The 24,741-nt window shown below is 38.6% G+C and overlaps 1 protein-coding gene across 3 annotated transcripts in view; it reads right to left on the reverse strand.

The window, feature by feature from the left end:
• chd3 (chromodomain helicase DNA binding protein 3) overlaps positions 1–24,741 on the reverse strand; it is a 100,291-nt gene that overhangs the window by 29,054 nt on the left and 46,496 nt on the right. For all 3 annotated transcript variants that reach the window (XM_067446450.1, XM_067446442.1, XM_067446433.1), the window contains exons 27-36: positions 23,987–24,072; positions 21,446–21,579; positions 21,200–21,344; positions 18,294–18,459; positions 18,050–18,204; positions 9,520–9,754; positions 9,309–9,440; positions 9,089–9,217; positions 4,979–5,087; positions 2,303–2,435 (exon numbers count right to left, since the gene is read on the reverse strand). In XM_067446450.1, the coding sequence (XP_067302551.1) occupies positions 2,303–2,435; positions 4,979–5,087; positions 9,089–9,217; positions 9,309–9,440; positions 9,520–9,754; positions 18,050–18,204; positions 18,294–18,459; positions 21,200–21,344; positions 21,446–21,579; positions 23,987–24,072 (1,424 nt within the window). The remainder of the gene's footprint in view (positions 1–2,302; positions 2,436–4,978; positions 5,088–9,088; positions 9,218–9,308; positions 9,441–9,519; positions 9,755–18,049; positions 18,205–18,293; positions 18,460–21,199; positions 21,345–21,445; positions 21,580–23,986; positions 24,073–24,741) is intronic.

A 24,741-nucleotide genomic window follows, 5' to 3' on the forward strand; every position in this document is an offset into this window, starting at 1 on the left:
TACGTCTGCTTTACTGCTGCGGTGTCGGGAGGAGTTGTTGATATTAGCTTTTAGCAAGCCCCCTGTTCTTTATAATATCTCTCTGTGTAGCCTACATACAGAGACACATTTAAAAAAATGATGCATGGAAAAACGTGTCTGGGATTGTGGGGATATAAAGTAAGTTTTGACTTTAATAACTTGCTCTGTTCTGCAAAACACTAGTAATAAAAACGGTACAATAGTACAAATATATTTAATGACGTTTATATGCAACCCGTAGTGGGAACGGCCACTAGGGACATGAATCTCTGGCGCTGGCGACATGCAGTGACAAAATCGCTGGCGGTGTGAACGGGGCTTCAGGGCCTGCATCCAGCCACCAGCATGGGGAGGAGCGATCGCCGGCCATTAGAGGACGGGGGAGAATAAGGCCAAAAGCATCCAGTTCCACCGTCAGACATCGCAAGTTCTTCAGGCAGTGCGTTTTGGGAACCGGACCGAGATTTTTTTCCCCTCTCTCCCCTTATCCTTCTGTCTCCTTATCTCTCGCCTCGTCTGTATTTACGTATTTACCCCCAGGTGACTGGCCCCCTGGATCGGCGGGGTCGGGGGTAGAATGCAGTCTCGAGGGCTGATGAGTGTCATCACACTGGTCTCGAGTCTCATGAAGGAGATCCGGAAGGATAAATGGAGGAGCGACGAGTAAGACGAGAGAGGACCAGGCCTGGACTTTATATTGTGTTTTGTTTATGTTTGTGTGGCAGTTGTCAATTTTGTTGTTTATTATTTTTTGAATATAGTTTTTTGTTAAACGGTCGTCGGTTCCTGCCTCCTTTTTCACTGAACACGCCACTATTTTTGAAAATAGGCTCATTTTCCAACTCCCCTAGAGTTAAACAGTAGAGTTTTCCCATTTTCTAATCCATTCAGCCGATCTCTGGCGTTAACAATTTTAGCATAGCTTAGCAAAGATCATTGAATCTTATTAGACCGATACCATTTCGCTCAAACAAATTACAAAGATACCTAGAGATCGGCTGAATGGATTCTCTAGGGGAGTTTAAGTGAGTCTGTTTTCAAAGATAGTGGAGTGTTTCTTTAACGTTGCTACAGAGTTGTTTAAACGACACACTGCACGTTATCCTTTGTTAACTTTAACTGTGGAAACTCCAAGTACTCAAACAATTTTCCCCCCAAATTGTCTGAAGTTTTCAAAAAATTTCCACATGTGTAGTGGCAGAGAGGTTGAAAATTATTTTAAAATGCAAAAGTGTTACCCAATCATAGGAGTGGGCGTTTACTTCCGAGTCTTCAATGCAACACGCCCATCAAAACGTGTTTCAAACAGAGGGACAAAAACAAGATAGAAAACAGTTGTTCTGCTTAATAATTTTTGTGGAAACTTGGATTCTTTGATTATTAGAAAGTTTAAAATATAACCATTTATTTGAAATATAAATATTTTGCAACATTATAAATGTGTTTATTTTCATTTGATTAATTGACAAGGACAAAAACTGTCTCTAATTTATTTCTTTAAAGAAAAAGACAAGAAACCAACAATGGAAAAGAGCATCATGTGTGAAAGAGGGAAGCAGCTGAGAGAACAAAGAAAACATGAAAAAAGACAAAGATTGAGAACACATAGCTGGATACGAAAATAGGTCACAAAATAAAAGGGAATTTAAGAAATTGAACAGAATTGACAGAAAAATTACGTTTGGAACGATAAACCATTCCAGTGATTTATGTGCATGAGAAAGCACCAGCTTCCAATTAAAAGAAGTTCCACTGGAACAGCGGTTCTCAGGTTGCTCAACGCGAACCGAATTATGTAAGAGAAGAGAAAGACAGAGCGAGAGAAAAAGAGCAAGGGAGGCTGAGTAAAGAAAAAGGAGGATGTAGAGAAAAGGATATGAAACATGTGAAGAAAAGAAAAACAGGAAAAACAACGAGAGACGGGGCTGTTTCACAAGAGCACGTGTCAGCATATTCAGGTTTTGTGTTTGCGATTGTGACGCGTCAACATGTAGAGATAAAATCTTCAGGCTGGAGTCAGACAAACAGCAGCAGAACAACAGGTAGAGTGAGAAGCATGCCAAAGCAAGACACACAAGCATATAATTATGATACAAATGACAGAACAAAAGAAGCAGCTTTCAAACAACCACAACGCAAGAAGAAAAAAGTGTAAAATAGCAACAAAAGCCACAATGAAACGAAATTAAACTCCACCATGGATGTCACACACAAAAAAAAGAAACAAAAAGAAAAGACACTAAACACATAGATTTATTTAAATGCTTTACTTACGACATACCTTAAACCGTCTGGCCAGGAACTTGTTTTTCATCTCTAAGAAGTTTCCCTTGTTGGCTTGAGTTTTGAAAGGTTCGTTGACGATGGCGAACTGAGGGTCGTTCTGAATGTCCTGCCACCGTGCGTAGCCATGGCTGAAACAGGTCAAGGACAAAACTACAATTTCAGGGTTCCTACACATTTTCCTTTTCCAATTTCCATACTTTTCCAGACTGAAGTTCTCTGTAGATTTTTATAGACCATACTTAACATAAACGGTTCATACGACAACATTAATCAGCATTATACAAGTCATCTTTAAATACATTTTCTGTTGTTTTAATTGGTTTTCTCAAAGTGATAACGTGCGCTTAAATGATATAAGAAACGCTTTAAAACCTGCGTATATTCACACATCGGTTTTGACACTGTGCAGTCTGATCGAGGCCCAGTTAACCCCCGGTTGATCGATTGGAAGACGAGGGAGACGCGTTATCGTTTATTATCGTTTGTTTTGTCCACTTTCAATCACTTCTGTCCTGATTTCTTTAAGGGGAGGGTCTATGGTTGTAAATGTATGAGCTTATTCAGATCTTTCAATCTAATGGACAAAATAAGCTCACAATTTACATTTGAACACACCTGTAGATGACGGAAAAACATACGCAGAGCAGCAGCTTGACAGCTCTGACAGACGCAAGACCAGAGGAACGCTGTGAGTGTATGTGTTAGAAATCAGGAATGGTGAGAGAACATTGAGCGTGGGATGTTTTTGTCTTCAAACCAAACTTGAGTCTTCAGCCAGCAAATTTTAAAGGCTCACTGAAGTGCCTTGAAACGCGCAGCAATTTTTGTAATGAAACAGGAACACGGGGCAGGGCATATCGAGCAGCTTCTCCCCTTATACCCAATAGCAGAGGTCTTCAACCCTGATCCTGGAAACACACTGTCCTGCAAAGTATATTTCTAACCTGCTTCAGCACACTGGCCTGTGTATTTCTAAGTGATCCTTAAGAGCTTGATTAGCTTTACCTGTCTCTGATTAGGGTTGGAGCTAAACTCTGCAGGACAGGGTTGAAGACCTCTGGCCAATAGCGTTTAGTTTTTTATCACAGCTCGGCCAGCAACGCTGAGCTCAGTAGAGCCGTAGTTTCCTCCTAATCTCTAACCGTTTCTCCTCCTGATCTCCTCCATATCGCTTTAAAATACAGCGTTCTGTGCAGAATTCAAATGGATCCGATATGTTTTTTGGTCTGCCGACTTGCGCATATGATCCGCTCTGTGCTCTCGTATCTCTCGGAGCAGACCGTGTGTGTGTGCGCTGTAGTGGTTCACATGACACTTACATGAAACCAGACTTCATTCGCCCAAATGAAAAGCATATTTACACTGTCTGAATCGTTCCCTATCCCCCATATAGTGCACTATGTGCCATTCACCATGAAAAAAATAGTCAATGTGTGAACAAGTGACCGATTTCAGCCTCAGCATCTATCTATAATGTAGGGGGGGGGGGGGGGGGGGGAAGAGCATTTGATTGGACAGAAAATCTGATGAGAAGCTGAAGTGCAATGACGTCATCAAAATCACTGATTCATATTGGCGGAAGTGAGAGAATGTAAGTTTTGAATGCTTATATCTTCTAAATATGAATTTTGTCATTGTTTTGGAGCATAATGTTCTTCTCATTATAAAAGCAGAGAGTAGACTGTCTTTTGCGGCTGTTCAAACACAACCGTTCACATGAACGTTTACACTATGAAAGCAGGGGGTCGAATCCCCTAAAAGTGGATGAATGTGGACAAGCTTGAAACGTTTTAGACCCCTTTTACACCTGTATTTAGCGTCGTCCACTTATGATCTGATCGACTTAAACGCATCTTAATACCAGCTGTAAAATTACTGTTTGCTTCTTTATCTGTTGCTGGTTTGAATGGCACAAGCACATTAATTCAAAAGAGACTTGTTTAGATAATAATGAAATTGTGAAATAATTCATTCAATTTGATAATCACTAAACTTTTGTCATGAAGGCCCTATTTACAACTGGTATTAAGTTGCGTTTTGGTTGATCGGACGACGGCAAATACAGGTGAAAACGGGGTCTAAAATGTTTTCGATCCCTTCCATAGGCAGTCAAAAACACATTTGACCGGAGTGCTTTTGTAGTGTAAACGCTCATGTGATCAGATGTGTTCGAACAGCCACAAAAGACGCAAACTCTCAACCTACTGACCTAATGAGTAAACATTATGGGTGGCGTGCTACCCAGACGGGATTTAAACTTTGTCGGCTGAAGACCCAAATTTGGTTTGAAGACAAAAAAAGGAACCAAGTACAATGTTTCTCACCCTTTTCTGATTTCTAACGCGTTTGGTGTGGTCTTGAGGCTAAAGATGAATAGTCTGGAAACACCTGAAAATCGAATTGCATACCGCATAGGAACCCTGAGAACATGAGGAGTCCAAGTGTACAGATCTTTATTGTCAATGAAAAAATAACACTAGCTGTCGGTAGTGTTCGCTAAAGCAATGTGAATGTATTTGCAGGAACCCAATTTTTTTCCATCTCATTTTATTCCCTTGTTCTTCTTGGCTTTGAGCTCTAAACAAACTGTTCATTTCGCAAACGCAGTATAAATATACATTAATGAAACTGGATTGTTTCTAGGGTGACAGCAGCCTATCTCCAAGGATACCACACGATGCCTGCCAGCAGCCAGAAGTCGTGTCGCCGGTGCCAGATCTCATTGATCTTGCCTGATGAAATGGCCGCCCGCTCCTCGTTCTGCCAAAGAGTGTGGAGCTCTGTGCAGAAAAGAAAAACACAACACAGACAGATATCAGTTACGTCCGTTTATACCTGCTGACGAGTAAATAAACAAAAGGTAACAATCCTCCAAAAACATAGCTAGAAAGCGTATATAAATCGAGTTATCTATCTGTAAACTAAATGATTTGTGCAAGCTGCATGCTTAGTGTTTGCTTGAAATGTTTTATCGACGCTGGTGAAATGTTTATAGCTACAGTAAGTATAAACCCCTTGATGTTTAGTTGTTCTCTTTTAAAGTTGTAAATTAAACTATGCAAAAAGATTGGCTGCTTGGAAACTGAAACTATTTATAGCGACTGGGGCTGGGAAAAATCAAAGAAATAATAGAGCAGAGAACGACCACTAGCTTGCTAACTTAGGGTTGTTAAGATGACAGGTGCTGGATTTGAGTATTTGACTATGATCAGGGCTGAATAAAAAACCTTTAATTCGGGATGAACTGATAATAAAATTATGGCTGATGCTGATAAGCTGATGATTACTTTCTTCTTATGGCTGGTAACCTATAAATGTTAAAATAACTAATACAAAATCTAATAAACACTCAAATTAGCCATTTTAAAAATGAATTTAGACAGCACAATATTTAATGTACAAAATGGAAATTAATTTTGAGATTTGCTAAAGATTACATTTACCATTGAAATATTAAAAGATCAACTTTAACTGAGCATTAGATGGATTAGATACATAAAAACGGGAATGCACAAACAAATATCCAATACCATCCCAATGTCAATAAATAAAAAGATTAAATTAAAAGACAATATCAAATATTTATATACTAAATATCAATATTTAGAGATGCACTATAACTTTCTCTGCCAACTGATTATTCAGATTATTTAGATTTTCTTAGGGTAATTTCCCCCCCCAAACTATTATATTCAACTGCTATTTATTTACAGATAATAATTACACTCAAATAAAAACTGACATGTTTTATGGATGTGACTGATTGATTACACATAAGATTAGATGCTATATGTACAGTGAAAATATTACATTTTCTTTGCAATATGTGTAAATAGTAGATAGATGCTACTTATACTTATAAATAGTAGCAGATACTATTTGCACCTCAGTGTTGTTGTACATTAAACATTAAGAGTGTAAATTATTATATTTTTTAAAATGATTAAATGGATGCCGCCTTATTGGGACATTAAATCCATCCTCACACCTGCCTCTAACCGATAAACACTATTATTAAACACACGTTAGACACTTTATTTCTACTTTTGGGGAAAAAAACGTATCTATTGAAAATAAATGGCTTTCCGATCTGATATGTGATGGGGAAAAGGAGTAGAGGCGTTCGGTAAAAGCCGGATTCAAACTCCACACTATTGCTACCATTGACAATCCAGATGTCAGTGGGCGGAGTTAGTGTAAATAGCCTCTGCCAACAAGGCTGCCAACCCCTGGTTTAAATAGACACTCCGTTAAAATTCAGGGCTGATAACTTCCTTATTAGTCCAATAAAAGCTTTTATTGACACCAGGCCCTTCAAACGACAGTCAAAGGGAGGCAAGCACCACCTCTGCAGAATAATATCAATGCCTACTTCATCCCTGCCTCTTTAGCCCCGCCCACCGATTCACGCATGACATGCAATAGAATAGGTAGCCTAAAGTAACATATATAGGCCTAGTGTTAAACCAGATCGAGCTAACAAGCAATAAATATGCCGTTGAGGATACTCTCTGGGTTCGACGGTAATGCAACATGTAAGTAACCGTGTTCATTCTAATGCCTGATCTGAAATGTAATGATTCATGTACAGTGTGATGTTCTTTGTCTGTGTCAGTATATCAAACCAGTGACTAAACGCCAACTTGCGTTGTTTATCTTAGTAGGGTGAAAATAATCTGTATTTTAACTGTGATTAAATTACATGAAGAAAGCGATCAAAGAAAGCTCCCTTTGCAATAGTTGGAGCAGCGCGCGCTGAGGCTGACAATCAAACAGAGAGTTTATCAGTTATCAGTGATTTACAGGATATATTTGGCCTTGATCATCGGCTGTTTTTAAATAATTTGCCAATGGCCGATAGTTTAAAAAAAATAGATTTTATCGGTCGCTACCGATTATTACATTGATGACACCCGTCAATAACATCGGCAGATAACCAATGTACCAAACATCCCTAATTAAAAAATGTACAAACTGCATTTTATGATTTAGTTAATATCTAGTGGTATCTCTGGCAGTTTGAAATGGAAAAAAAGAAACCCAAATTCAATGTATTTCAAGTGACCCAACCCCTGATGATCGTAGTCAGGTGATGAATCATATTAGTGTGTTGGTCAATACAGTCATCTTTGTAAAAAATTCTCAGTATTTGTAATGGGAAATGGCACATCTACTCCTGAACTCCCTTTATATTCCCAATACTCCCATTACAGTCTCCACCCTCACCACACGCCAATTATTCACAGTATTAGTCTCGCAGAAAAATACTGATGCATGCACTTATACGGTCTCTGCACACAAAATATAAACACACAAGTGTACGTTTACATACGGCTTGACCATGAATCTAAGCAGAATCCATGAAATCATAGGTTTTCACATTTCAACACAAGTCATTTTAGGAAATAATCAATGGTGAACGATGGAAACTAATCTAAGGGAAGTCTTTGTAAACCACTGACAGATGAAATCACTGCTTGCCGTTCCTGGTAAAACCACTCAACGGAAGCTCAGAGAAGCTGAACTGATCCTTCACAATGTAACCACACTGTCATGTTACCTCAACAACACACTGTTCCATTGCACTTTATCATAACAGTACATGCTTCACGTTACATGAGTGAGCAGCTTTACATAATGCTGGCACGATTACCTGCCACATATTACTGTGCCTGTCAACACTCGGCACAAAAAATGTACGAAGGAAAAACATGGATAGAGGTCAATATGTAGATACTATTGAACCAGGGATATTAATATCAAATAAATATGAATATCAAAAATGTATCAGTGAGCTGCAGTGTGTCATTATTGTGCTATTAGCGACACCAAACAAAAATGAAAAAAAGATATTTCTAACATGGTCCTGTTGGCCCCTACTGGAAGATGCCATAATTACACCACCAGAAGGCAAACAGCATCTTTCTCCATCGATGGCCTTTTAAAATTAGCTGTGTATTCAGACTTTTTTTTTTCAACTCACAAATAAGTAATACATTATTTAATTTTATTATTTTATAGTCAATATTTTAGATATAGTAGATGTTTTGCCATTGTTTTTGGGTGAAATGTAGATTTTTCCGTTGACGTCACAGCTCATAAAAAATGCTAGTGAATTGTATATTATATAGTATATAGAACTGAATTTTGAAATGTTGTAAAAGCGGAGCGGAGATGATGGTGTTTTATTACTCAACAGGAGAGTAAGGTATTTTATTGAGCAGATAAATTGTCATATGAAGCTCTTATTTTTAATATTTGGCATGTTTGTGTGCTGCTGCGTGTGTAATAAGTGTACATGCGTTGTGCACCAGCCTATAGGCACATATTACTAACCTGCCTTTAAAATAACACAAAAAATAATGCGCTATTGACTTTAGAGCAGGTTTTTGTTGGTCATTTTTAGTTCCTCAAAATAGGAGCGTACCAACAATGCGCCTGAACACACCTCATTTTCAGACCAGCACACCCATGGGTGAACAGATGGACACGAGTCCATTTGCTATTTAAACAACGTGGTGCAGGACATGAAAATAATAACTAGCAAAAAACACTTGCGTCCTGCCTGGCGCCGCGGTATGATAGGGCACATAGTCACAAAATGCTTTGACCACAAAATATATGTAGTCACTCAAAATGATTAGTCACTCACATTATTTAATAATAGCTCAGGTTATTGACACAAAAAATTAAAGTACACATAGAGATGGCAGATTGAGGGGATTTCAACACGGACAAAATGCCGCACAGCAGCTTTAAACAATCCACTGATTGAGTTTACCTGTGAATCCTCCATCTGCGATGTTGAACATAAACCGTGGACGCTCTGTGGGTTTGCCGTTACCTTTGGGCACCTCCTCCCTCTGCCCTCTGCTCTCCTTCCCAGCATCCCTTTCACCCTTCACCTCCTCTGTGTCCCGATGGAAAAAAGGAAAAACATGCTTACATCCCGTTAAGTTTAATAACTGGATGCACCATTGACTGTACTTTGCAAAATTCACCTTTTTTTACATCAGAAGACTGTTCTAACTTCTCTTTCTTTTCTGTTGTTTCTGTGGGAGATGTCACTTCACTCTTCTCTTTCTCTTCTCCAGCCTTCTCTCTTTTCTCTCCCTTGTCCCCTTTCAGTGCCTCTGTAATGAATGACAAACAACAATAAGCCATCAAATCACAATAAAATGATCAGATTTCAGCAGCTGCTGTCACAGGTACCTCTGCTCTCATCTTTAATGGATGGGGAATCAGACGTTTTCTCCAGGGAGGCGTCTTTTTCAGTGCTCTCCTCGTCTTGTTTTTCTTTCTCACTCTTTTCTTTCGGAGAAGACTGAGAAATGTCAGGATTTTCTTTCGTTTTTGAGTCATCAGATGCTCCGGTTGGACTTTCAGATGTCTGAGCTTTTTCACTGGTTGCGGGATCTTTCTCACCCTCTTCAACTGTGGTGGAAGTCTGGAAGAAGAGAAAGAAACACTCTCTTTATTTGACTTTCACATGTATTTAGATGGAGTTACAGTCTATAAACAAACACTCGCAGCGGCACTTCCAGCTTCTTCAGGCACCCCGGAAAAGCAACCGACAGCCATTCAAAAGCTGCATCCTGACAAAATCATTTTGTATCAAGCAACAAATAAATCATAAATATTTCATTATATTAAACAGATGTTTATTTCATTACTTTATAGCAGATGTTCAGCTAAGGACAGTCACTAATGCAGGGTTTGGGACTGTTTGCTTCCTGCTTATTCGAGCATCCTGGAACAGAGCTGTTTTACATTAGATTTGTTCAAATTAAGCTGAAAATAACCAAAAGTGCTGTGCATGTGGTTAAAACACTCCCTTTGCAAAAGATTGTAAGAGATTTGGGACTTAAGATTTTCTTGAGGATCTGTCATCGTTTATTCGCCCTTATGTTGTTCCAAATCTGCATGGCTTTTTCTTCTGTATATATTTTGAAGAATGTTGGCAACTAAACACATTTGGTGCCCACTGACTTTCTTTCACTGACAAAAAAAGAATAATTTCTCAAATATCTTCCACATGAGTGCGAGTAAATGAAGACAGAAGGCAAAATCCTATTTGGGTGAACTACTATACTAGTACAAATAAAAGCAGCTGTTATCAAGTCTGATCAAGATCTAATACTTTTACTTAAGGTGTGAAATGTTACATTTTGGACTGGTACTGACAAGTTGTACTTGTTATTTTACTACCATTAGAAAGTATGGAGTCAGTAAGATTTAGTTTGAATTAAATAATTATTTTTATGCAGCAAGGATGCACTAATCTGATCAAAAAGGAACAGTAAAAACTTTTACATTGTAACCATATTATTCAAACCAACTGTTTCCAAAATTGATAGTAAGAAGTGTTTCTTAAGCAGCAAATCAGCATATTAGAATGATTTCCAAATGAGTTTCTGTTCCTCTCAATTCTGATTTCGTTTTAACTCCTACGGTGGCCGATTTAGTCCAAGATTAACATGGCAATCCCCCTCTTCACATTCGACACGGTGCCATCGTGTGTTAAAATGCCAAAGGTGAAGCTTGAATTTAACGGGTATGTCCCTCTTTGGCTGATGTACTTTCAAGATGGAGGAGCAACATGGCGACCGGCATTCGAACCCCTCACCCGTCTGTATTTTCAATGGCATATTATAAACTTACGAGAATACTTTATTACTTGAAAGAAGTAAATATACATTAACGAGCACATATATTTTTGATAGAACTAAGTGTTTTTAGCTAAAAATAAACTAAAAAAGTTACACAGTGTAGCTTTAAAATATATTAAAGGTGCACTATGTAGTATTTTTGCAGTAAAATATCCAAAAACCACTAGGCCGGTGTTATATATTTTGTTCAGTTGAGTACCTACAATATCCCAAATGTTTTCAACTATTTGTAAATTGTGAGAAAATTGCTATTTTAATCAAGGACCGGGATGTGTCAGCATAGCGTTTGAGGGAGTCGCCTGTCAATCGCGTCATATCTGCGTTACCCTCGGTTTCGGGTTTTACTTGGCTGGAGCGCTTTACTCTTAGCAGTGTGAACAAGTGAACGCACGGAGTAATGTCATAACATCGTTTTAAACACACTTAAATGTATCTAATATGATAAACAGAGCTCCATTACCTCATAATCATAACCGGAAGAGCGGATCAGTGCAGGCGCCCGGCGAATGTGTCCCGTCCCGTCATAATAAAAGTCCCGCTGCTCGCAAGGTGGGTATTTGTTTAACAATCGCTCCAGCAGCCGTGCTCAGCTCCTCAACACTCGGTCCTGCTCTGCTTCACACTACAGTAGCGTTAATAACCTTGATTTCAGAACGTGCTTTCTGCCCGAGTACTGTTTTCCACCGGCTGTGATGTGAAGACCACATGTCCCAAGATGCTACGCTCAAACTTTGCGTCATGAAACTACGCATTTGTTTTGAATAGGCGCCCTCCAGTGGACGGAAAGTTGCATAGTGCACTTTTAAAATGAAATTCACAATAATACTGTTAGTGCAAAGGTAGCTCTGGTGAACATAAGACTTCTCTCAAACACATAAAATCTTACCGACCCCAAACTTTTGAACAGTAGCGAATGCCACACTCTAAATCAAAGGTTTCACTTTATAGTAAATTTAAAATGAACAAACATTACTACATTATATAATTTTTAACAAATCATTAAAGCCACCACTAAAAGCAGCTTGTCTGAAATACCAAAAGCAAACATACACGCAAGCTCTCACACACTTTCTGAAAAACTAGATTTTTACCAACATGTTCATGTAGTGTTTTGCTAAACCTGCACAATAAAATAATCCCTGCCACACCCCACAGCACATGTTTGTATATTACGCTGGAGATTTAGGGCCAGATTTACTTACAGCTTCTGTCCGTGCAAACCCTCTTTTGCTGTTAACAAACGATTTACTAAATTGTGAAAAGGTTAACTAAAAGTGCTGAAAAGGCATGTAGAGGGTTGTTTTCATGGCTGACCTTAATGAATATGCATTTGTGGGAGTTTCCCTTTCAGACGCAACATTTATGGAAGGAGAGTATTTAAATGAATCACACAAGGTGATTTACTAAGGTAAATCCAATCTAAGGTAAATCCAATCTAAGGTAAATCCTAAGGTAAAATCTAAGGTAAATACTAAGGTAAAATCTAAGGTAAAATCTAAGGTAAATACTAAGGTAAAATCTAAGGTAAAATCTAAGGTAAATACTAAGGTAAAATCTAAGGTAAAATCTAAGTTAAAATCTAAGGTAAATACTAAGGTAAATCCTAAGGCTTGTCAATTTACTGGTATTTGCGCCATTATTTCCCGCACAAAAAAGCATGTCTTAAACCAGATGCTAATTTGCGCTGCTCTTGGTAGATCGTGTTGGTCATTTTGGAAATGATCCGGCTGTGTCTGTTCTTTAATTTGCGTGTCGTCATTAGATCACGCACTGATCTTTACACTTCCATCAACGCTTTTATGGGATCGCGCTCTCACGGTAATTTGCCATTTAGTAAATCTGGGGCTGGATTCACGAACATTTTCTGAAGAAAGAAGTTAAGAAAATTCTTAAGATAAATTTTCCTAAGTGCAATTCTTGAAAAATTCTTAAGATGTTCTCAAATATTTTCTTAAGAACATCTTAATTTTTTACTTAAGAAGAAAATAAATGGTGTAATTTCTCCTGTTGTTTTTATTCTGAGATGACATTTTATAACCCCTAAACCTAACAATCACACAAATATTTATGCACTTTCATTAAGGGCCTTATCATACACCCGGCACAATGCAACGCCAGTGTTTTTTGGTAGTCTTAGCCCGACGCAGTTATCATTTTAACATCCAGCGTCACATTGTTTAAATAGCAAATGCCCTCATGTCCATCTGTTCACCCATGGGTGTGCTGGTCTGAAAACGAGGTGTGTTCAGGCGCATTGTTGGCGTGCTGCTATTTTGAGGAAGTGAAATCAACTGCGCCACTGACCAAAAAAACCTGCTCTAAAGTCAATAGCGCAGTATTTTGTGTGTTATTTAAAGGGCGCTTTATTAATGCACTTAAATTCCTGAAATTCTGTGCAGGTACCTAAAGGAAACTTTTTTTCGGTACTTTAGGGATGTTTACCATTGCCATTGTCTGTTATGTTTGTATACTGTAATATTTAACAGTAAATAGTAGGCTACTAGCTACTAAGTAAAGGATAATCCACGGCTAGCCATGCATTAAAGGATTTTGATGCACGGCGTAGAGGCGAAGAACCGCCCGACGCAAAGCCGAGGCTAGCCGTGGATTATCCCGCTTATACCATGGTTATTTGCCAAGTTAAAAACAAGTTAAAGCTGTAACTGATGTTTTTTAAGAGACGGGTTAAAATTACGGTTGTTTTCTTACGTCTCGTTAGTTCTAGCACACCTTCGCTTTGAATAAAGTAGAGCCATCGAAATGTTTTTATATGAACAAATTACCAAATTTATTTAAATTCATTATTAAAAGAGAGACACAGAGAACTGAAAGAGAAAGACCAGAGAGAGAGAGAGAGAGAGAGAGAGAGAGAGAGAGAGAGAGAGAGAGAGAGAGAGATGTGTTCGCGATCTCTTCTTTATGTCAGTCTGAAGATCCCCTCATTGCTTAAGCATATCGAACAAAACTTAATGATTATTTAATGGATTTATTAAAATTATTTATGAATGACAGGCAACACTGCAGTGACAAGGCAATCTTTATTTGAACGAATCATCATTATGTAGCCTAGTGTGAAATAAACCCCACGTCAACCTATAAAGACACATTACATTTAATGCATTAAATTAAATATTAATATAGGTGCTCGAGTCTGTCAGTGTAGGTGTCACGACCATCATAGAATGTACAAAACGCACGCCACACGGCGACATGTTCCGCAACTCAGTGTCATGTCAGTGTTGGTCGCGATAATGTCAGTCAGTGACTTGACAATGAAGACCGCATGTGCCACGGATGTGCCAATACGCGCATAGTTATAGATATGTATACGTATACATATCTGCGCATAGTGACATATGTGCCATTGACTTCTGTGTGTCACGTCATGTCTCATGTCACTTATTGTTGCCATAGATATAATAATAATAATAATAATAATAATAATAATAATAATAATAATAATAATAATAATAATAATAGATTTTATTTATAATGCACTTTTCATTCCGAAGAATCTCAAAGTGCAACAAAGGGGGGGGGGGGAAATAACAAAAAAAAATGAATAACAAGTAAAAATATAGAATACTACAAACAATCAACCAACACAAAAAACAGAACACAAACAGAGCTGATGGTGAACAGAAACAGAGCTGATGGTGAACAGAAACAGAGCTGATGGTGAACAGAAACAGAGCTGATGATGAACAGAAACAGAGCTGATGGTGAACAGAAACAGAGCTGATGGTGAACAGAAACAGAGCTGATGGTGAACAGAAACAGAGCTGATGGTGAACAGAAACAGAGCTGATGGTGAACAGAAACAGAGCTGATGGTGAACAGAAACAGAGCTGATGGTGAACAGAAACAGAGCTGATGGTGAACAGAAACAGAGCTGATGGTGAACAGAAACAGAGCTGATGGTGAACAGAAACAGAGCTGATGGTGAACAGAAACAGAGCTGATGGTGGACAGAAACAGAGCTGATGGTGAACAGAAACAGAGTTGATGGTGAACAGAAACAGAGCTGATGGTGAACAGAAACAGAGCTGATGGTGAACAGAAACAGAGCTGATGGTGAACAGAAACAGAGCTGATGGTGAACAGAAACAGAGCTGATGGTGAACAGAAACAGAGCTGATGGTGAACAGAAACAGAGCTGATGTTGAACAGAAACAGAGCTGATGGTGAACAGAAACAGAGCTGATGGTGAACAGAAACAGAGCTGATAGTGAACAGAAACAGAGCTGATGGTGAACAGAAACAGAGCTGATGGTGAACAGAAACAGAGCTGATGGTGAACAGAAACAGAGCTGATGATGAACAGAAACAGAGCTGATGGTGAACAGAAACAGAGCTGATGTTGAACAGAAACAGAGCTGATGGTGAACAGAAACAGAGCTGATGATGAACAGAAACAGAGCTGATGGTGAACAGAAACAGAGCTGATGGTGAACAGAAACAGAGCTGATGGTGAACAGAAACAGAGCTGATGGTGAACAGAAACAGAGCTGATGGTGAACAGAAACAGAGCTGATGGTGAACAGAAACAGAGCTGATGGTGAACAGAAACAGAGCTGATGGTGAACAGAAACAGAGCTGATGGTGAACAGAAACAGAGCTGATGGTGAACAGAAACAGAGCTGATGGTGAACAGAAACAGAGCTGATGATGAACAGAAACAGAGCTGATGGTGAACAGAAACAGAGCTGATGATGAACAGAAACAGAGCTGATGGTGAACAGAAACAGAGCTGATGGTGGACAGAAACAGAGCTGATGGTGAACAGAAACAGAGCTGATGGTGAACAGAAACAGAGCTGATGGTGAACAGAAACAGAGCTGATGGTGAACAGAAACAGAGCTGATGGTGAACAGAAACAGAGCTGATGGTGAACAGAAACAGAGCTGATGGTGAACAGAAACAGAGCTGATGGTGAACAGAAACAGAGCTGATGTTGAACAGAAACAGAGCTGATGGTGAACAGAAACAGAGCTGATGGTGAACAGAAACAGAGCTGATGGTGAACAGAAACAGAGCTGATGGTGAACAGAAACAGAGCTGATGTTGAACAGAAACAGAGCTGATGATGAACAGAAACAGAGCTGATGGTGAACAGAAACAGAGCTGATGTTGAACAGAAACAGAGCTGATGATGAACAGAAACAGAGCTGATGATGAACAGAAACAGAGCTGATGGTGAACAGAAACAGAGCTGATGGTGAACAGAAACAGAGCTGATGGTGAACAGAAACAGAGCTGATGGTGAACAGAAACAGAGCTGATGGTGAACAGAAACAGAGCTGATGGTGAACAGAAACAGAGCTGATGGTGAACAGAAACAGAGCTGATGGTGAACAGAAACAGAGCTGATGGTGAACAGAAACAGAGCTAATGTTGAACAGAAACAGAGCTGATGGTGAACAGAAACAGAGCTGATGTTGAACAGAAACAGAGCTGATGGTGAACAGAAACAGAGCTGATGGTGAACAGAAACAGAGCTGATGGTGAACAGAAACAGAGCTGATGTTGAACAGAAACAGAGCTGATGATGAACAGAAACAGAGCTGATGATGAACAGAAACAGAGCTGATGTTGAACAGAAACAGAGCTGATGATGAACAGAAACAGAGCTGATGGTGAACAGAAACAGAGCTGATGGTGAACAGAAACAGAGCTGATGGTGAACAGAAACAGAGCTGATGGTGAACAGAAACAGAGCTGATGGTGAACAGAAACAGAGCTGATGGTGAACAGAAACAGAGCTGATGGTGAACAGAAAACAGCTGATCGTGAACAGAAAACAGCTGATGGTGGAAGTCTCTGTTTTCCGGCACTTTTGTGGACACACTGGGGTCGGCGCAGAAGTCCAAGCCGCTCCACGGCTCCACGGCCGCAATGCAGGACGGAACAGCGGCGCAGCCGAGAAGCGGAACATCCCAACATCATGCCGGACGCCGATGACGATGGCCCGGATGACGCTAGCCCGGTGCAAACTTCAGCCACCATGCAGCTTAAGCCCAAGGGAGACCACCAGTGAGCAGTTGCGACGAGAAACATCAAATGTCCTCCAAACCAGAACCAACCGCAGCAATTCAAACATAAACATTAGAGAAGCGGTGGAAAACGACGAAACGACGAACAACGTCCTCTCAGTGGCTGCCAGCAATCAGCAACAGTCCCAATTGTAGCTCTGACTGTTAGACTAGTCACAAACATAAGGATATAAAATAAAATCTAAATCTAATAGTACATTAACATGATTTGTGGGTGGAGAAGCGGCGAACAGACAACGCCAGCGTCCTCTCCCCCACGTTGCCTAGCAACGATATGCATAGATATAGATTATTATAGCCTAGCATAGATATGTATACATATCTGTGGTTGATACTGCCAGCTGCCACTGTCACTCTGTTTGCAAGCGTAACTGTGTTACTATGGTTACCAGTGTTTATAGTGCGGATTCATTTCGAACTGTAATCAAACTGACTGGAACTACCTGTGTATTAAACGGTTTTACTGCACACCTTCCAGCCAATCAGAATCGAGTATTAAAACAGACCATGGTATGGTATGGTATATATATATTTCTATGAAAAAATTTCCCACAAATTTAGTTTTACCCACAAACTCTGTATTTTTCTGTTAATCAAATGAAGACATCGACTTTAATTTAATTGATCCTTTAATTTCATTAAACTTTCTTGTCAAACAAAGTGCTGCACAACTGAGCTTTAAACTGCCATGTGCTTCAGGCCATGTTCTCAGATCCTTAAAATAGGGCCCCTAGTCATTATTTAGTGTGCTTATTAAGCTGTTTACCTTGTGGACTGTTGGATGGTTTACTAAACACCATTTAGTATGTTTTTTTAAGCCATTTGGTTAAGCCATTTTGACACAGGAAGTGCCCTCATAAACCATGTTTACGTTGTAATACGCATGTCATTATACACTTTTGTGTCCTTATAAACCACATACACACACACATGCCTGGGGATATTTTGTCCCCATAATGTAGGGTTTACTTGAACCACACACACACACACACACACACACACACACACACACACACTAACCTCTCCATGTTCTGTGCTTTCCACACTCTCCCCCTCCTTTCCTTCTTTTACTTTTTCCTTCTCTCTCTCTCTTTCTGCTTCTGTCTGGGACTCACACTCATCTTTCTCGGCTTCTTTTGCGCTCTTTTCCATCTTGTCAGGTGGAGAGGGAGTGGCTGTGGGAACAGGTCACGGCAGGTAAAGTCTCCGTGTATGGGAGATTCTCTCTTTAAGCTGCATGTGATAGTTTTAGGTGGATTTGTACCTGGTTTGGAGGTGCAGGGTGTGTTGTTACAGCTCAGTTCAGGTGTGGGAGTGTCTGTCTTAATGGCAGGTGAAGAGGCTCTTGAAGATTTCTTGGAGTCCACAGCAATCTCTGGCTTCAGTTCAGGCATGCTCCATTTACCGTTAATGTGCTCAAACTCTTGCACCTGCACATAACATGACACACACCTGTTTCTTTACTAGTTCACCATAAGCAAAAACTGTAGGCTGGCTTCTAACATACATTTCATTTGGACCGTTTAAATAAGACAGTTTTGCTTCCAAAAACAGCTAGGCAAGATAATATGAAAATTAATGTTTTTAAGGAAACAATTTTAAAACACCATGAGACAATAATGCACTTTTGATAAATAAAAACATTAGCTTCTTTTAAAAAAAAATAAACTTGCACAGTTCAAGGTAGTGAACATAATAGGGCTGTGCCGTTAGACGATGTTATCATGTATCGAAAATAGCCAGATCATTTGTTAAAATCATCAGCGATATAAGAAGGTATTTTTGATTAGTGTATTAGATTTTAATAGAACACTGCAATAATTTGTTATCAATGGAAATTAAGAGCAGATTTTTTTCAAACCGACATTTAAAACCAACTTGTTTAACACAAAATTATTTTTTCACATAAACCGCATTTTTTCACCACATATGGGCCACAAAAGAAATATTATTTGGGTCACTTTTTGTAAATTTAGACTTTTACATCATCTGAAAGATGAACAATTGATGTATGGTTTGTTAGGATTGGACAATATTTCGGCCGAGATACAACAATTTGAAAATCTGGATTCTGAGAGTGCAAAAAAAATCTAAATATTGAGAAAATCACCTTTAAAGTTGTAAAAATGAAGTTCTTAGCAACGCAAATTACTACTAATTTTTTACTACTTTTTTACACTGTATATATTTATGGTAGGGCATTTACAAAATATCTTTATGAAACATGATCTTTAATTAATATCCTAATGACATTTGCCATTAAAGAAAAATCTATAATATTGACCCATACAATGTATTGTCGGCTATTGCCACAAATATACCCGTGCAATATACTTATGACTGGTTTCGTGGTCCAGGGCCACATAGGCATGGTTCGATTTTCTGTAATGCGATTTATCACGATAATAAATATGCACGATATTGTTATCGTGGGCACTTCAAAATATCGTAAATGATAATTTATTAACAATTATTAATTTTTTTATAATGCTCTCAAGAATACTTTGCCCATCAACCGTATAAATGCTCAACACCTGTATTCTGCGTCAAAGGGATGCGCTCAGATGTAAACAAGCCCAACGTGCAAGGAGACGCGCTGCTGAAGTGCCGCTCAGTGACAGCAGAGGGTGCTGATGGAACGGCAGAATGCAGTGGTTACCCCGGGAAACCCCGCAAACAAAAGCAAACGCTAGTGAAGGAGTTTTTAAAACAGCCATTTTTGTAATCTCAATGTTGTTCATCACAGGCTCAGGCTATTTATTTTCAAACTTAAACATTATGTTTTAATCTGGACTACAACATGCCCTAATGATTAGAATTGTTTGGATTATTTGTCCAAAAGACATACGACTTCATTAGTTAATATGTTAATTCATTGTTACCAAACTGACAATGAAAAATATTTATAAAGAATTAATTATTCTAAGTAATGCTAATTTCTTAGTCACTGTTTAATAACAAAATAACTTTTTTTAATAGACCAAAGATAAAACTAACAATGATCAGTATTTCTTAACTAACATTACCAAAAACATGATACTTTCTGTTACAAATGTATCTATTGCTCAATCTTAGTTAATGCATTAAATAATGAGACCTTATATTAATTTGTTACCTGTTGTTCTTTATAGCCTAATTCTTTTGCACTTTAATCTGTTTAATCTGTTTGAAAATTGTACTTTTACAGCTCTGGAAAAAATTAAGAGACCACTTAACATTGATTTCTCTTAATTTTTTCCAGAGCTGTATATATTTTTGGTGCATTGTATTATTGTATTTAAACATTCAGGTATTTTTGTCATTACAAAAATTGTTCTTAAAGCTGTTATGCTATGACAACACTTTTTTTTGCGACTTATTTCAACATCGTGATAATATCGTATATCGTGATAAAAACGTTGCAATTAATCGCAACATGAAAAATTGATATATCGGCACATGCCTAGTCACATGATTGTCTCTGAGAGAATATGCGCCGTTAATGCAGCGTTATTACGTTTTTACTTTCACTTTCTGTAGTGAATAATTGACTGAGGTTTGAGACCGGCATAACTCTCGCATAAAGTTTGCACACTGCTCGTGTGATGTCCTCGGGCTCGCCATCATGGTTCAAAACTAAACTAAATGAATTAATCATAGTAAATTAATGATCAAATAAATTAGCGAATAACTAAAAAATTGTTAGCGAATAACTAAAAAAATTGTGTATTGGCTATCTCACAGGCTAACGATAGGACGACCTCACCATGAGGAGTATCGCCCAAAACTAAAATATAATTATATATATAAACTAATATATAATTATATTATATATTTGGTAACACTTTACAATAAGGTTGTATTAGTTACCATTAGTTAATGCAATAGTTACCATAAACCAAGAATAACACCTCTGTTCAGCATTAGCTAATCTTGGTTAACCTTAGTTAATAAAAATACTGCTATTCATGGTTTGTTTATGTTAGCTCATTGTGCATTAACTAATGTTAACAAGATTTTAATACATGTTCAAATTAACATTAACAAAGATAAATAACAAGGGCTTTAAAGGTGCAGTTCATTATTAGTTCATGTCAACTAATGAACCTTATTGTAAAGAGTCACCATGATCCATCCACAGGTCATTCAAACCCCTGTTGGCACTCTCAAATGAGTCAGACCCGAACTGACCTTCTTCTTAACCAGAGACATGACCCCTATACGCGTGAGCACCGGCTGCCTGCAGAGCCCCTCCCGCGGGACACCGTCTGCGAACGTCTCCGAACCGTCAGCCACCGGCTCGCAGAGGTGCCTCATGAAGAGCGATACGTACGCCCTGTCGGAAAACCAAAGAAAGAATATGAAGTTTCCTTAGCAGAACCCAAGTCTGAAGTTTAAACATCTTCCAAACACATTTACTGGTAAAGAAAGTCATACTTGAACTCTTTCTCGCTCTTGCCGCGGAGGTCCCGCACGAGCCATTGGCAGGTGAAGGCGTCCTGAGCGGGCATCCCCCATCTCATGACGGCGTTCAGGAAGGCTTTTCTCTGACGCGTATTGAAGCCCAATACCTGACGGACACACACACACACACACACACACACACACACACACACACACACGATTAAGCAGGAGCAGATTCAATATTTATGTCAATTGTTTTAAAGGTGGGGTAAGTGCTTTCCGGTAACCGTAGTTGATATTTCAAATCACCAAAACAAACACGCCCCTACCCCCAAAAGGGTCTCGGCCCTATTTCGATAGCTCGGCCCCACACATTCGTAACCACAGCAACGACAATGGCAGAATCTGTCTCGAATTTTCAGGTCGAAAATTCAATGAAAAAGTCACCCCTTCCATCCCAAAAACACGAACCGTTCTCATGAACAACTCGATAGTACACAAGTATGACAGTCCAACTAACGAACATATTACAGTTATGACAAGATTAGAGTTATAGCGTTCACAAAAACACAAACCGGTCTCATAAACAACACGATAGTACACAAGCACAACAGTCCAGCTAACGACATTTTACAATTATGACCGGATAAGGGTTATATAGATCATGAAAAGAGGAAACAAACATATATTAGGAGTAGACATGTGCCGATTTTCGATAATGCGATTTATCGCGATATTGAATATGCACGATATTGTTATCGTGGGCACTTTAAAATATCGTAAATAATACTTTTTAAACAATTAATAATTTTTTTATAATGCACTCAAGAATACTTCAAGAATACTATATATGCCCATCAATCGTATAAATGCTCAACACCGCTGTATTCTGCGTCAAAGGGAAGCGCTCAGGTGTAAATGAGAAGCACACGAACGAGTGAAGGAGACGCGCTGCTGAAGTGCCGCTCAGTGACAGCAGAGGGCGCTGATGAACTGCAGAATGAGGCGATTACCCTGGAAACCCGCAAACAAACAAAAAACTGCCTGTAGTTTTTAAAACATCCATTAGTTTTTTGTCATCTCAATGTTGTTCATCACAGCACCAAATACTTAATACTTAAAGACTTAATAGGCTATTTATTTTCAAACTTAAACATTTTTATGCTTTAATCTGGACTACAACATGCCCTAATGATTAGAACTGTTCTAATTATTTGTTATTGTTCAGTAAAACTTTGAGACATACGACTTCATTAGTTAACATGTTAATTCATTATAACTGACAATGCCTATAAAGAATTAATTATTCTAAGTAATGTTAATTTCTTAGTTACTGTTTAATAACATTAAAATCAAAATCAAAATAACTTTTTTAATGGACCTAAGATAAATCTAACAATGGTCAGTATTTCTTAACTAACATTAACAAAAACATTATACTTTCTGTACCAAATGTAGCTGTTGCTCAATCTTAGTTAATGCATTAAGTAATGATACCTTATTGTAATTTGTTACCTGTTGTTCTTTATAGCCTAATTCTTTTGCACTTTAATCTGTTTGAAAATTGTACTTCTACAGCTCTGAAAAAATCAAGAGACCACTTAACATTGATTTCTCATTGATTTCTCATTGATTTCTCAATGTTAAGTGGTCTCTTAATTTTTTTTTCAGAGCTGTATATATTTTTGGTGCATTATTGTATTAAACATTGAGTTATTTTTGTTATTACAAAAATAGTTCTTAAAGCTGTTATGCTATGGCAACACTTTTTTTTTGCAACTTATTTTAATATTGTGATAATATCGTATATCGTGATAAAACTTCAGCAATTAATCGCAACATGAAAAATTGATATCGGCACATGCCTAATTAGGAGTATAGTATCTTACTTGTCGGACACATTTTGTGAGCTGACGCTTGAAACAGACAGTGAGGAGATTTAGACGCTCCATATGGTGTGGAAATGAACGGGTCTTTATCATCACTGAAGTGAACGACGATACTATCACAAATGGACAAACAAGTGAACATGACACACGAGCATAGTCAAGCAGAAGCAGCATATATTAGTTCTCGGCTGATGTTCGTTATTATGTGTCGTGTGTTTTGAATAATGACGTGCACTGAGCCTCTCTTCTCACCGTCATTAGTAGACGAGCCCCTTACTGCTTATTGGTTTGTTATTACACTCGGCCCGAGTCTGTTCTGTAAAATGGTTTTGAAATAACACTTACCCCACCTTTGTTAATCTAATAAGGCCTTACAAGAAAAACAGACATGAATTTATTGACATACTGAAATATTACTGGGCAATTCTCGAAACTGGAAAAAATGTGTTATCTCCAGCTGTATGTCAATTTAATTATGAGAGGCAAACATCCAGAGACGCTGTATACACTGGCCACGCAGGCGACCTCTAGATAAGCAAACACTGGGGAAATACACTGTTATCCACATTAAACTGTGACCAATAGGCTTATGTTGATTTGACACCAAGCACAAGGATGTCTTAAAATGGCCATTTACAATAGTTGTGCCAAAACAGACAAGTAAAGAAAAACAAATCAGCAATACCTCAATGTTGCCACCCACTCTGGCCAACAGGGGCGGAAGTGGTTTATCCTTCTCGTTTCTGAGCTGCCTGCGTGACTGTCTGCGACCTGGACGGGGGGAGAGGAGAGTCAGCCAAGAGATCAGTTCAACATGTCCATCTCACTGAGCCAGCATCAGGAAACAGGGTTACAGCACAGGAAGGATACATTATCCTGAACAGCTGCAATACATAAACTGTGAATGTGCCTCCAGAAGAATAGCAAAACCTGACAAAACCACAAAACGTCCCAATAAAGTACCAAAAGGCACACAAATGGACGGGAAAAAAAAATTAATTCAAGTATAAAAGATGCCAAAAGTTGTGTAGAGATGGGGTATAGTAGTTATATCTAATTTTGTACATTTGCGAGTAGAGCTTGCATGTGCAAACTCACTGTCAGTCCAAATCCCATCTGATTGTAATCTGATCTAAAATTATTGACTGACCACATTGTGTCTCGTAACTGTTCAGATTTGATTTGTGTGGCCCAAGCCGCTCTTTCTTTTTCTGGAATATCTGCATTGGTTTCTATATCTGCAATGAAATTGCTTTGGTAGGTATATGCCAAAAACAACAACAACATCCGAAACCTAGAGGGGTTTGAAATACAGATGTTGTCTTGTTTACAACATGACAATGTGTAGCGGCATCTTCAGAGGCAGAGTCAGAAACGTAGGAGGCTGGTATAACCCTGCACATAAGCCTAATTTATGTATTTTTACCATGGGACCTAATC

The sequence above is a fragment of the Pseudorasbora parva genome, chromosome 1, assembly GCF_024679245.1.
Source record: "Pseudorasbora parva isolate DD20220531a chromosome 1, ASM2467924v1, whole genome shotgun sequence".
Lineage (NCBI taxonomy): Eukaryota > Metazoa > Chordata > Actinopteri > Cypriniformes > Gobionidae > Pseudorasbora > Pseudorasbora parva.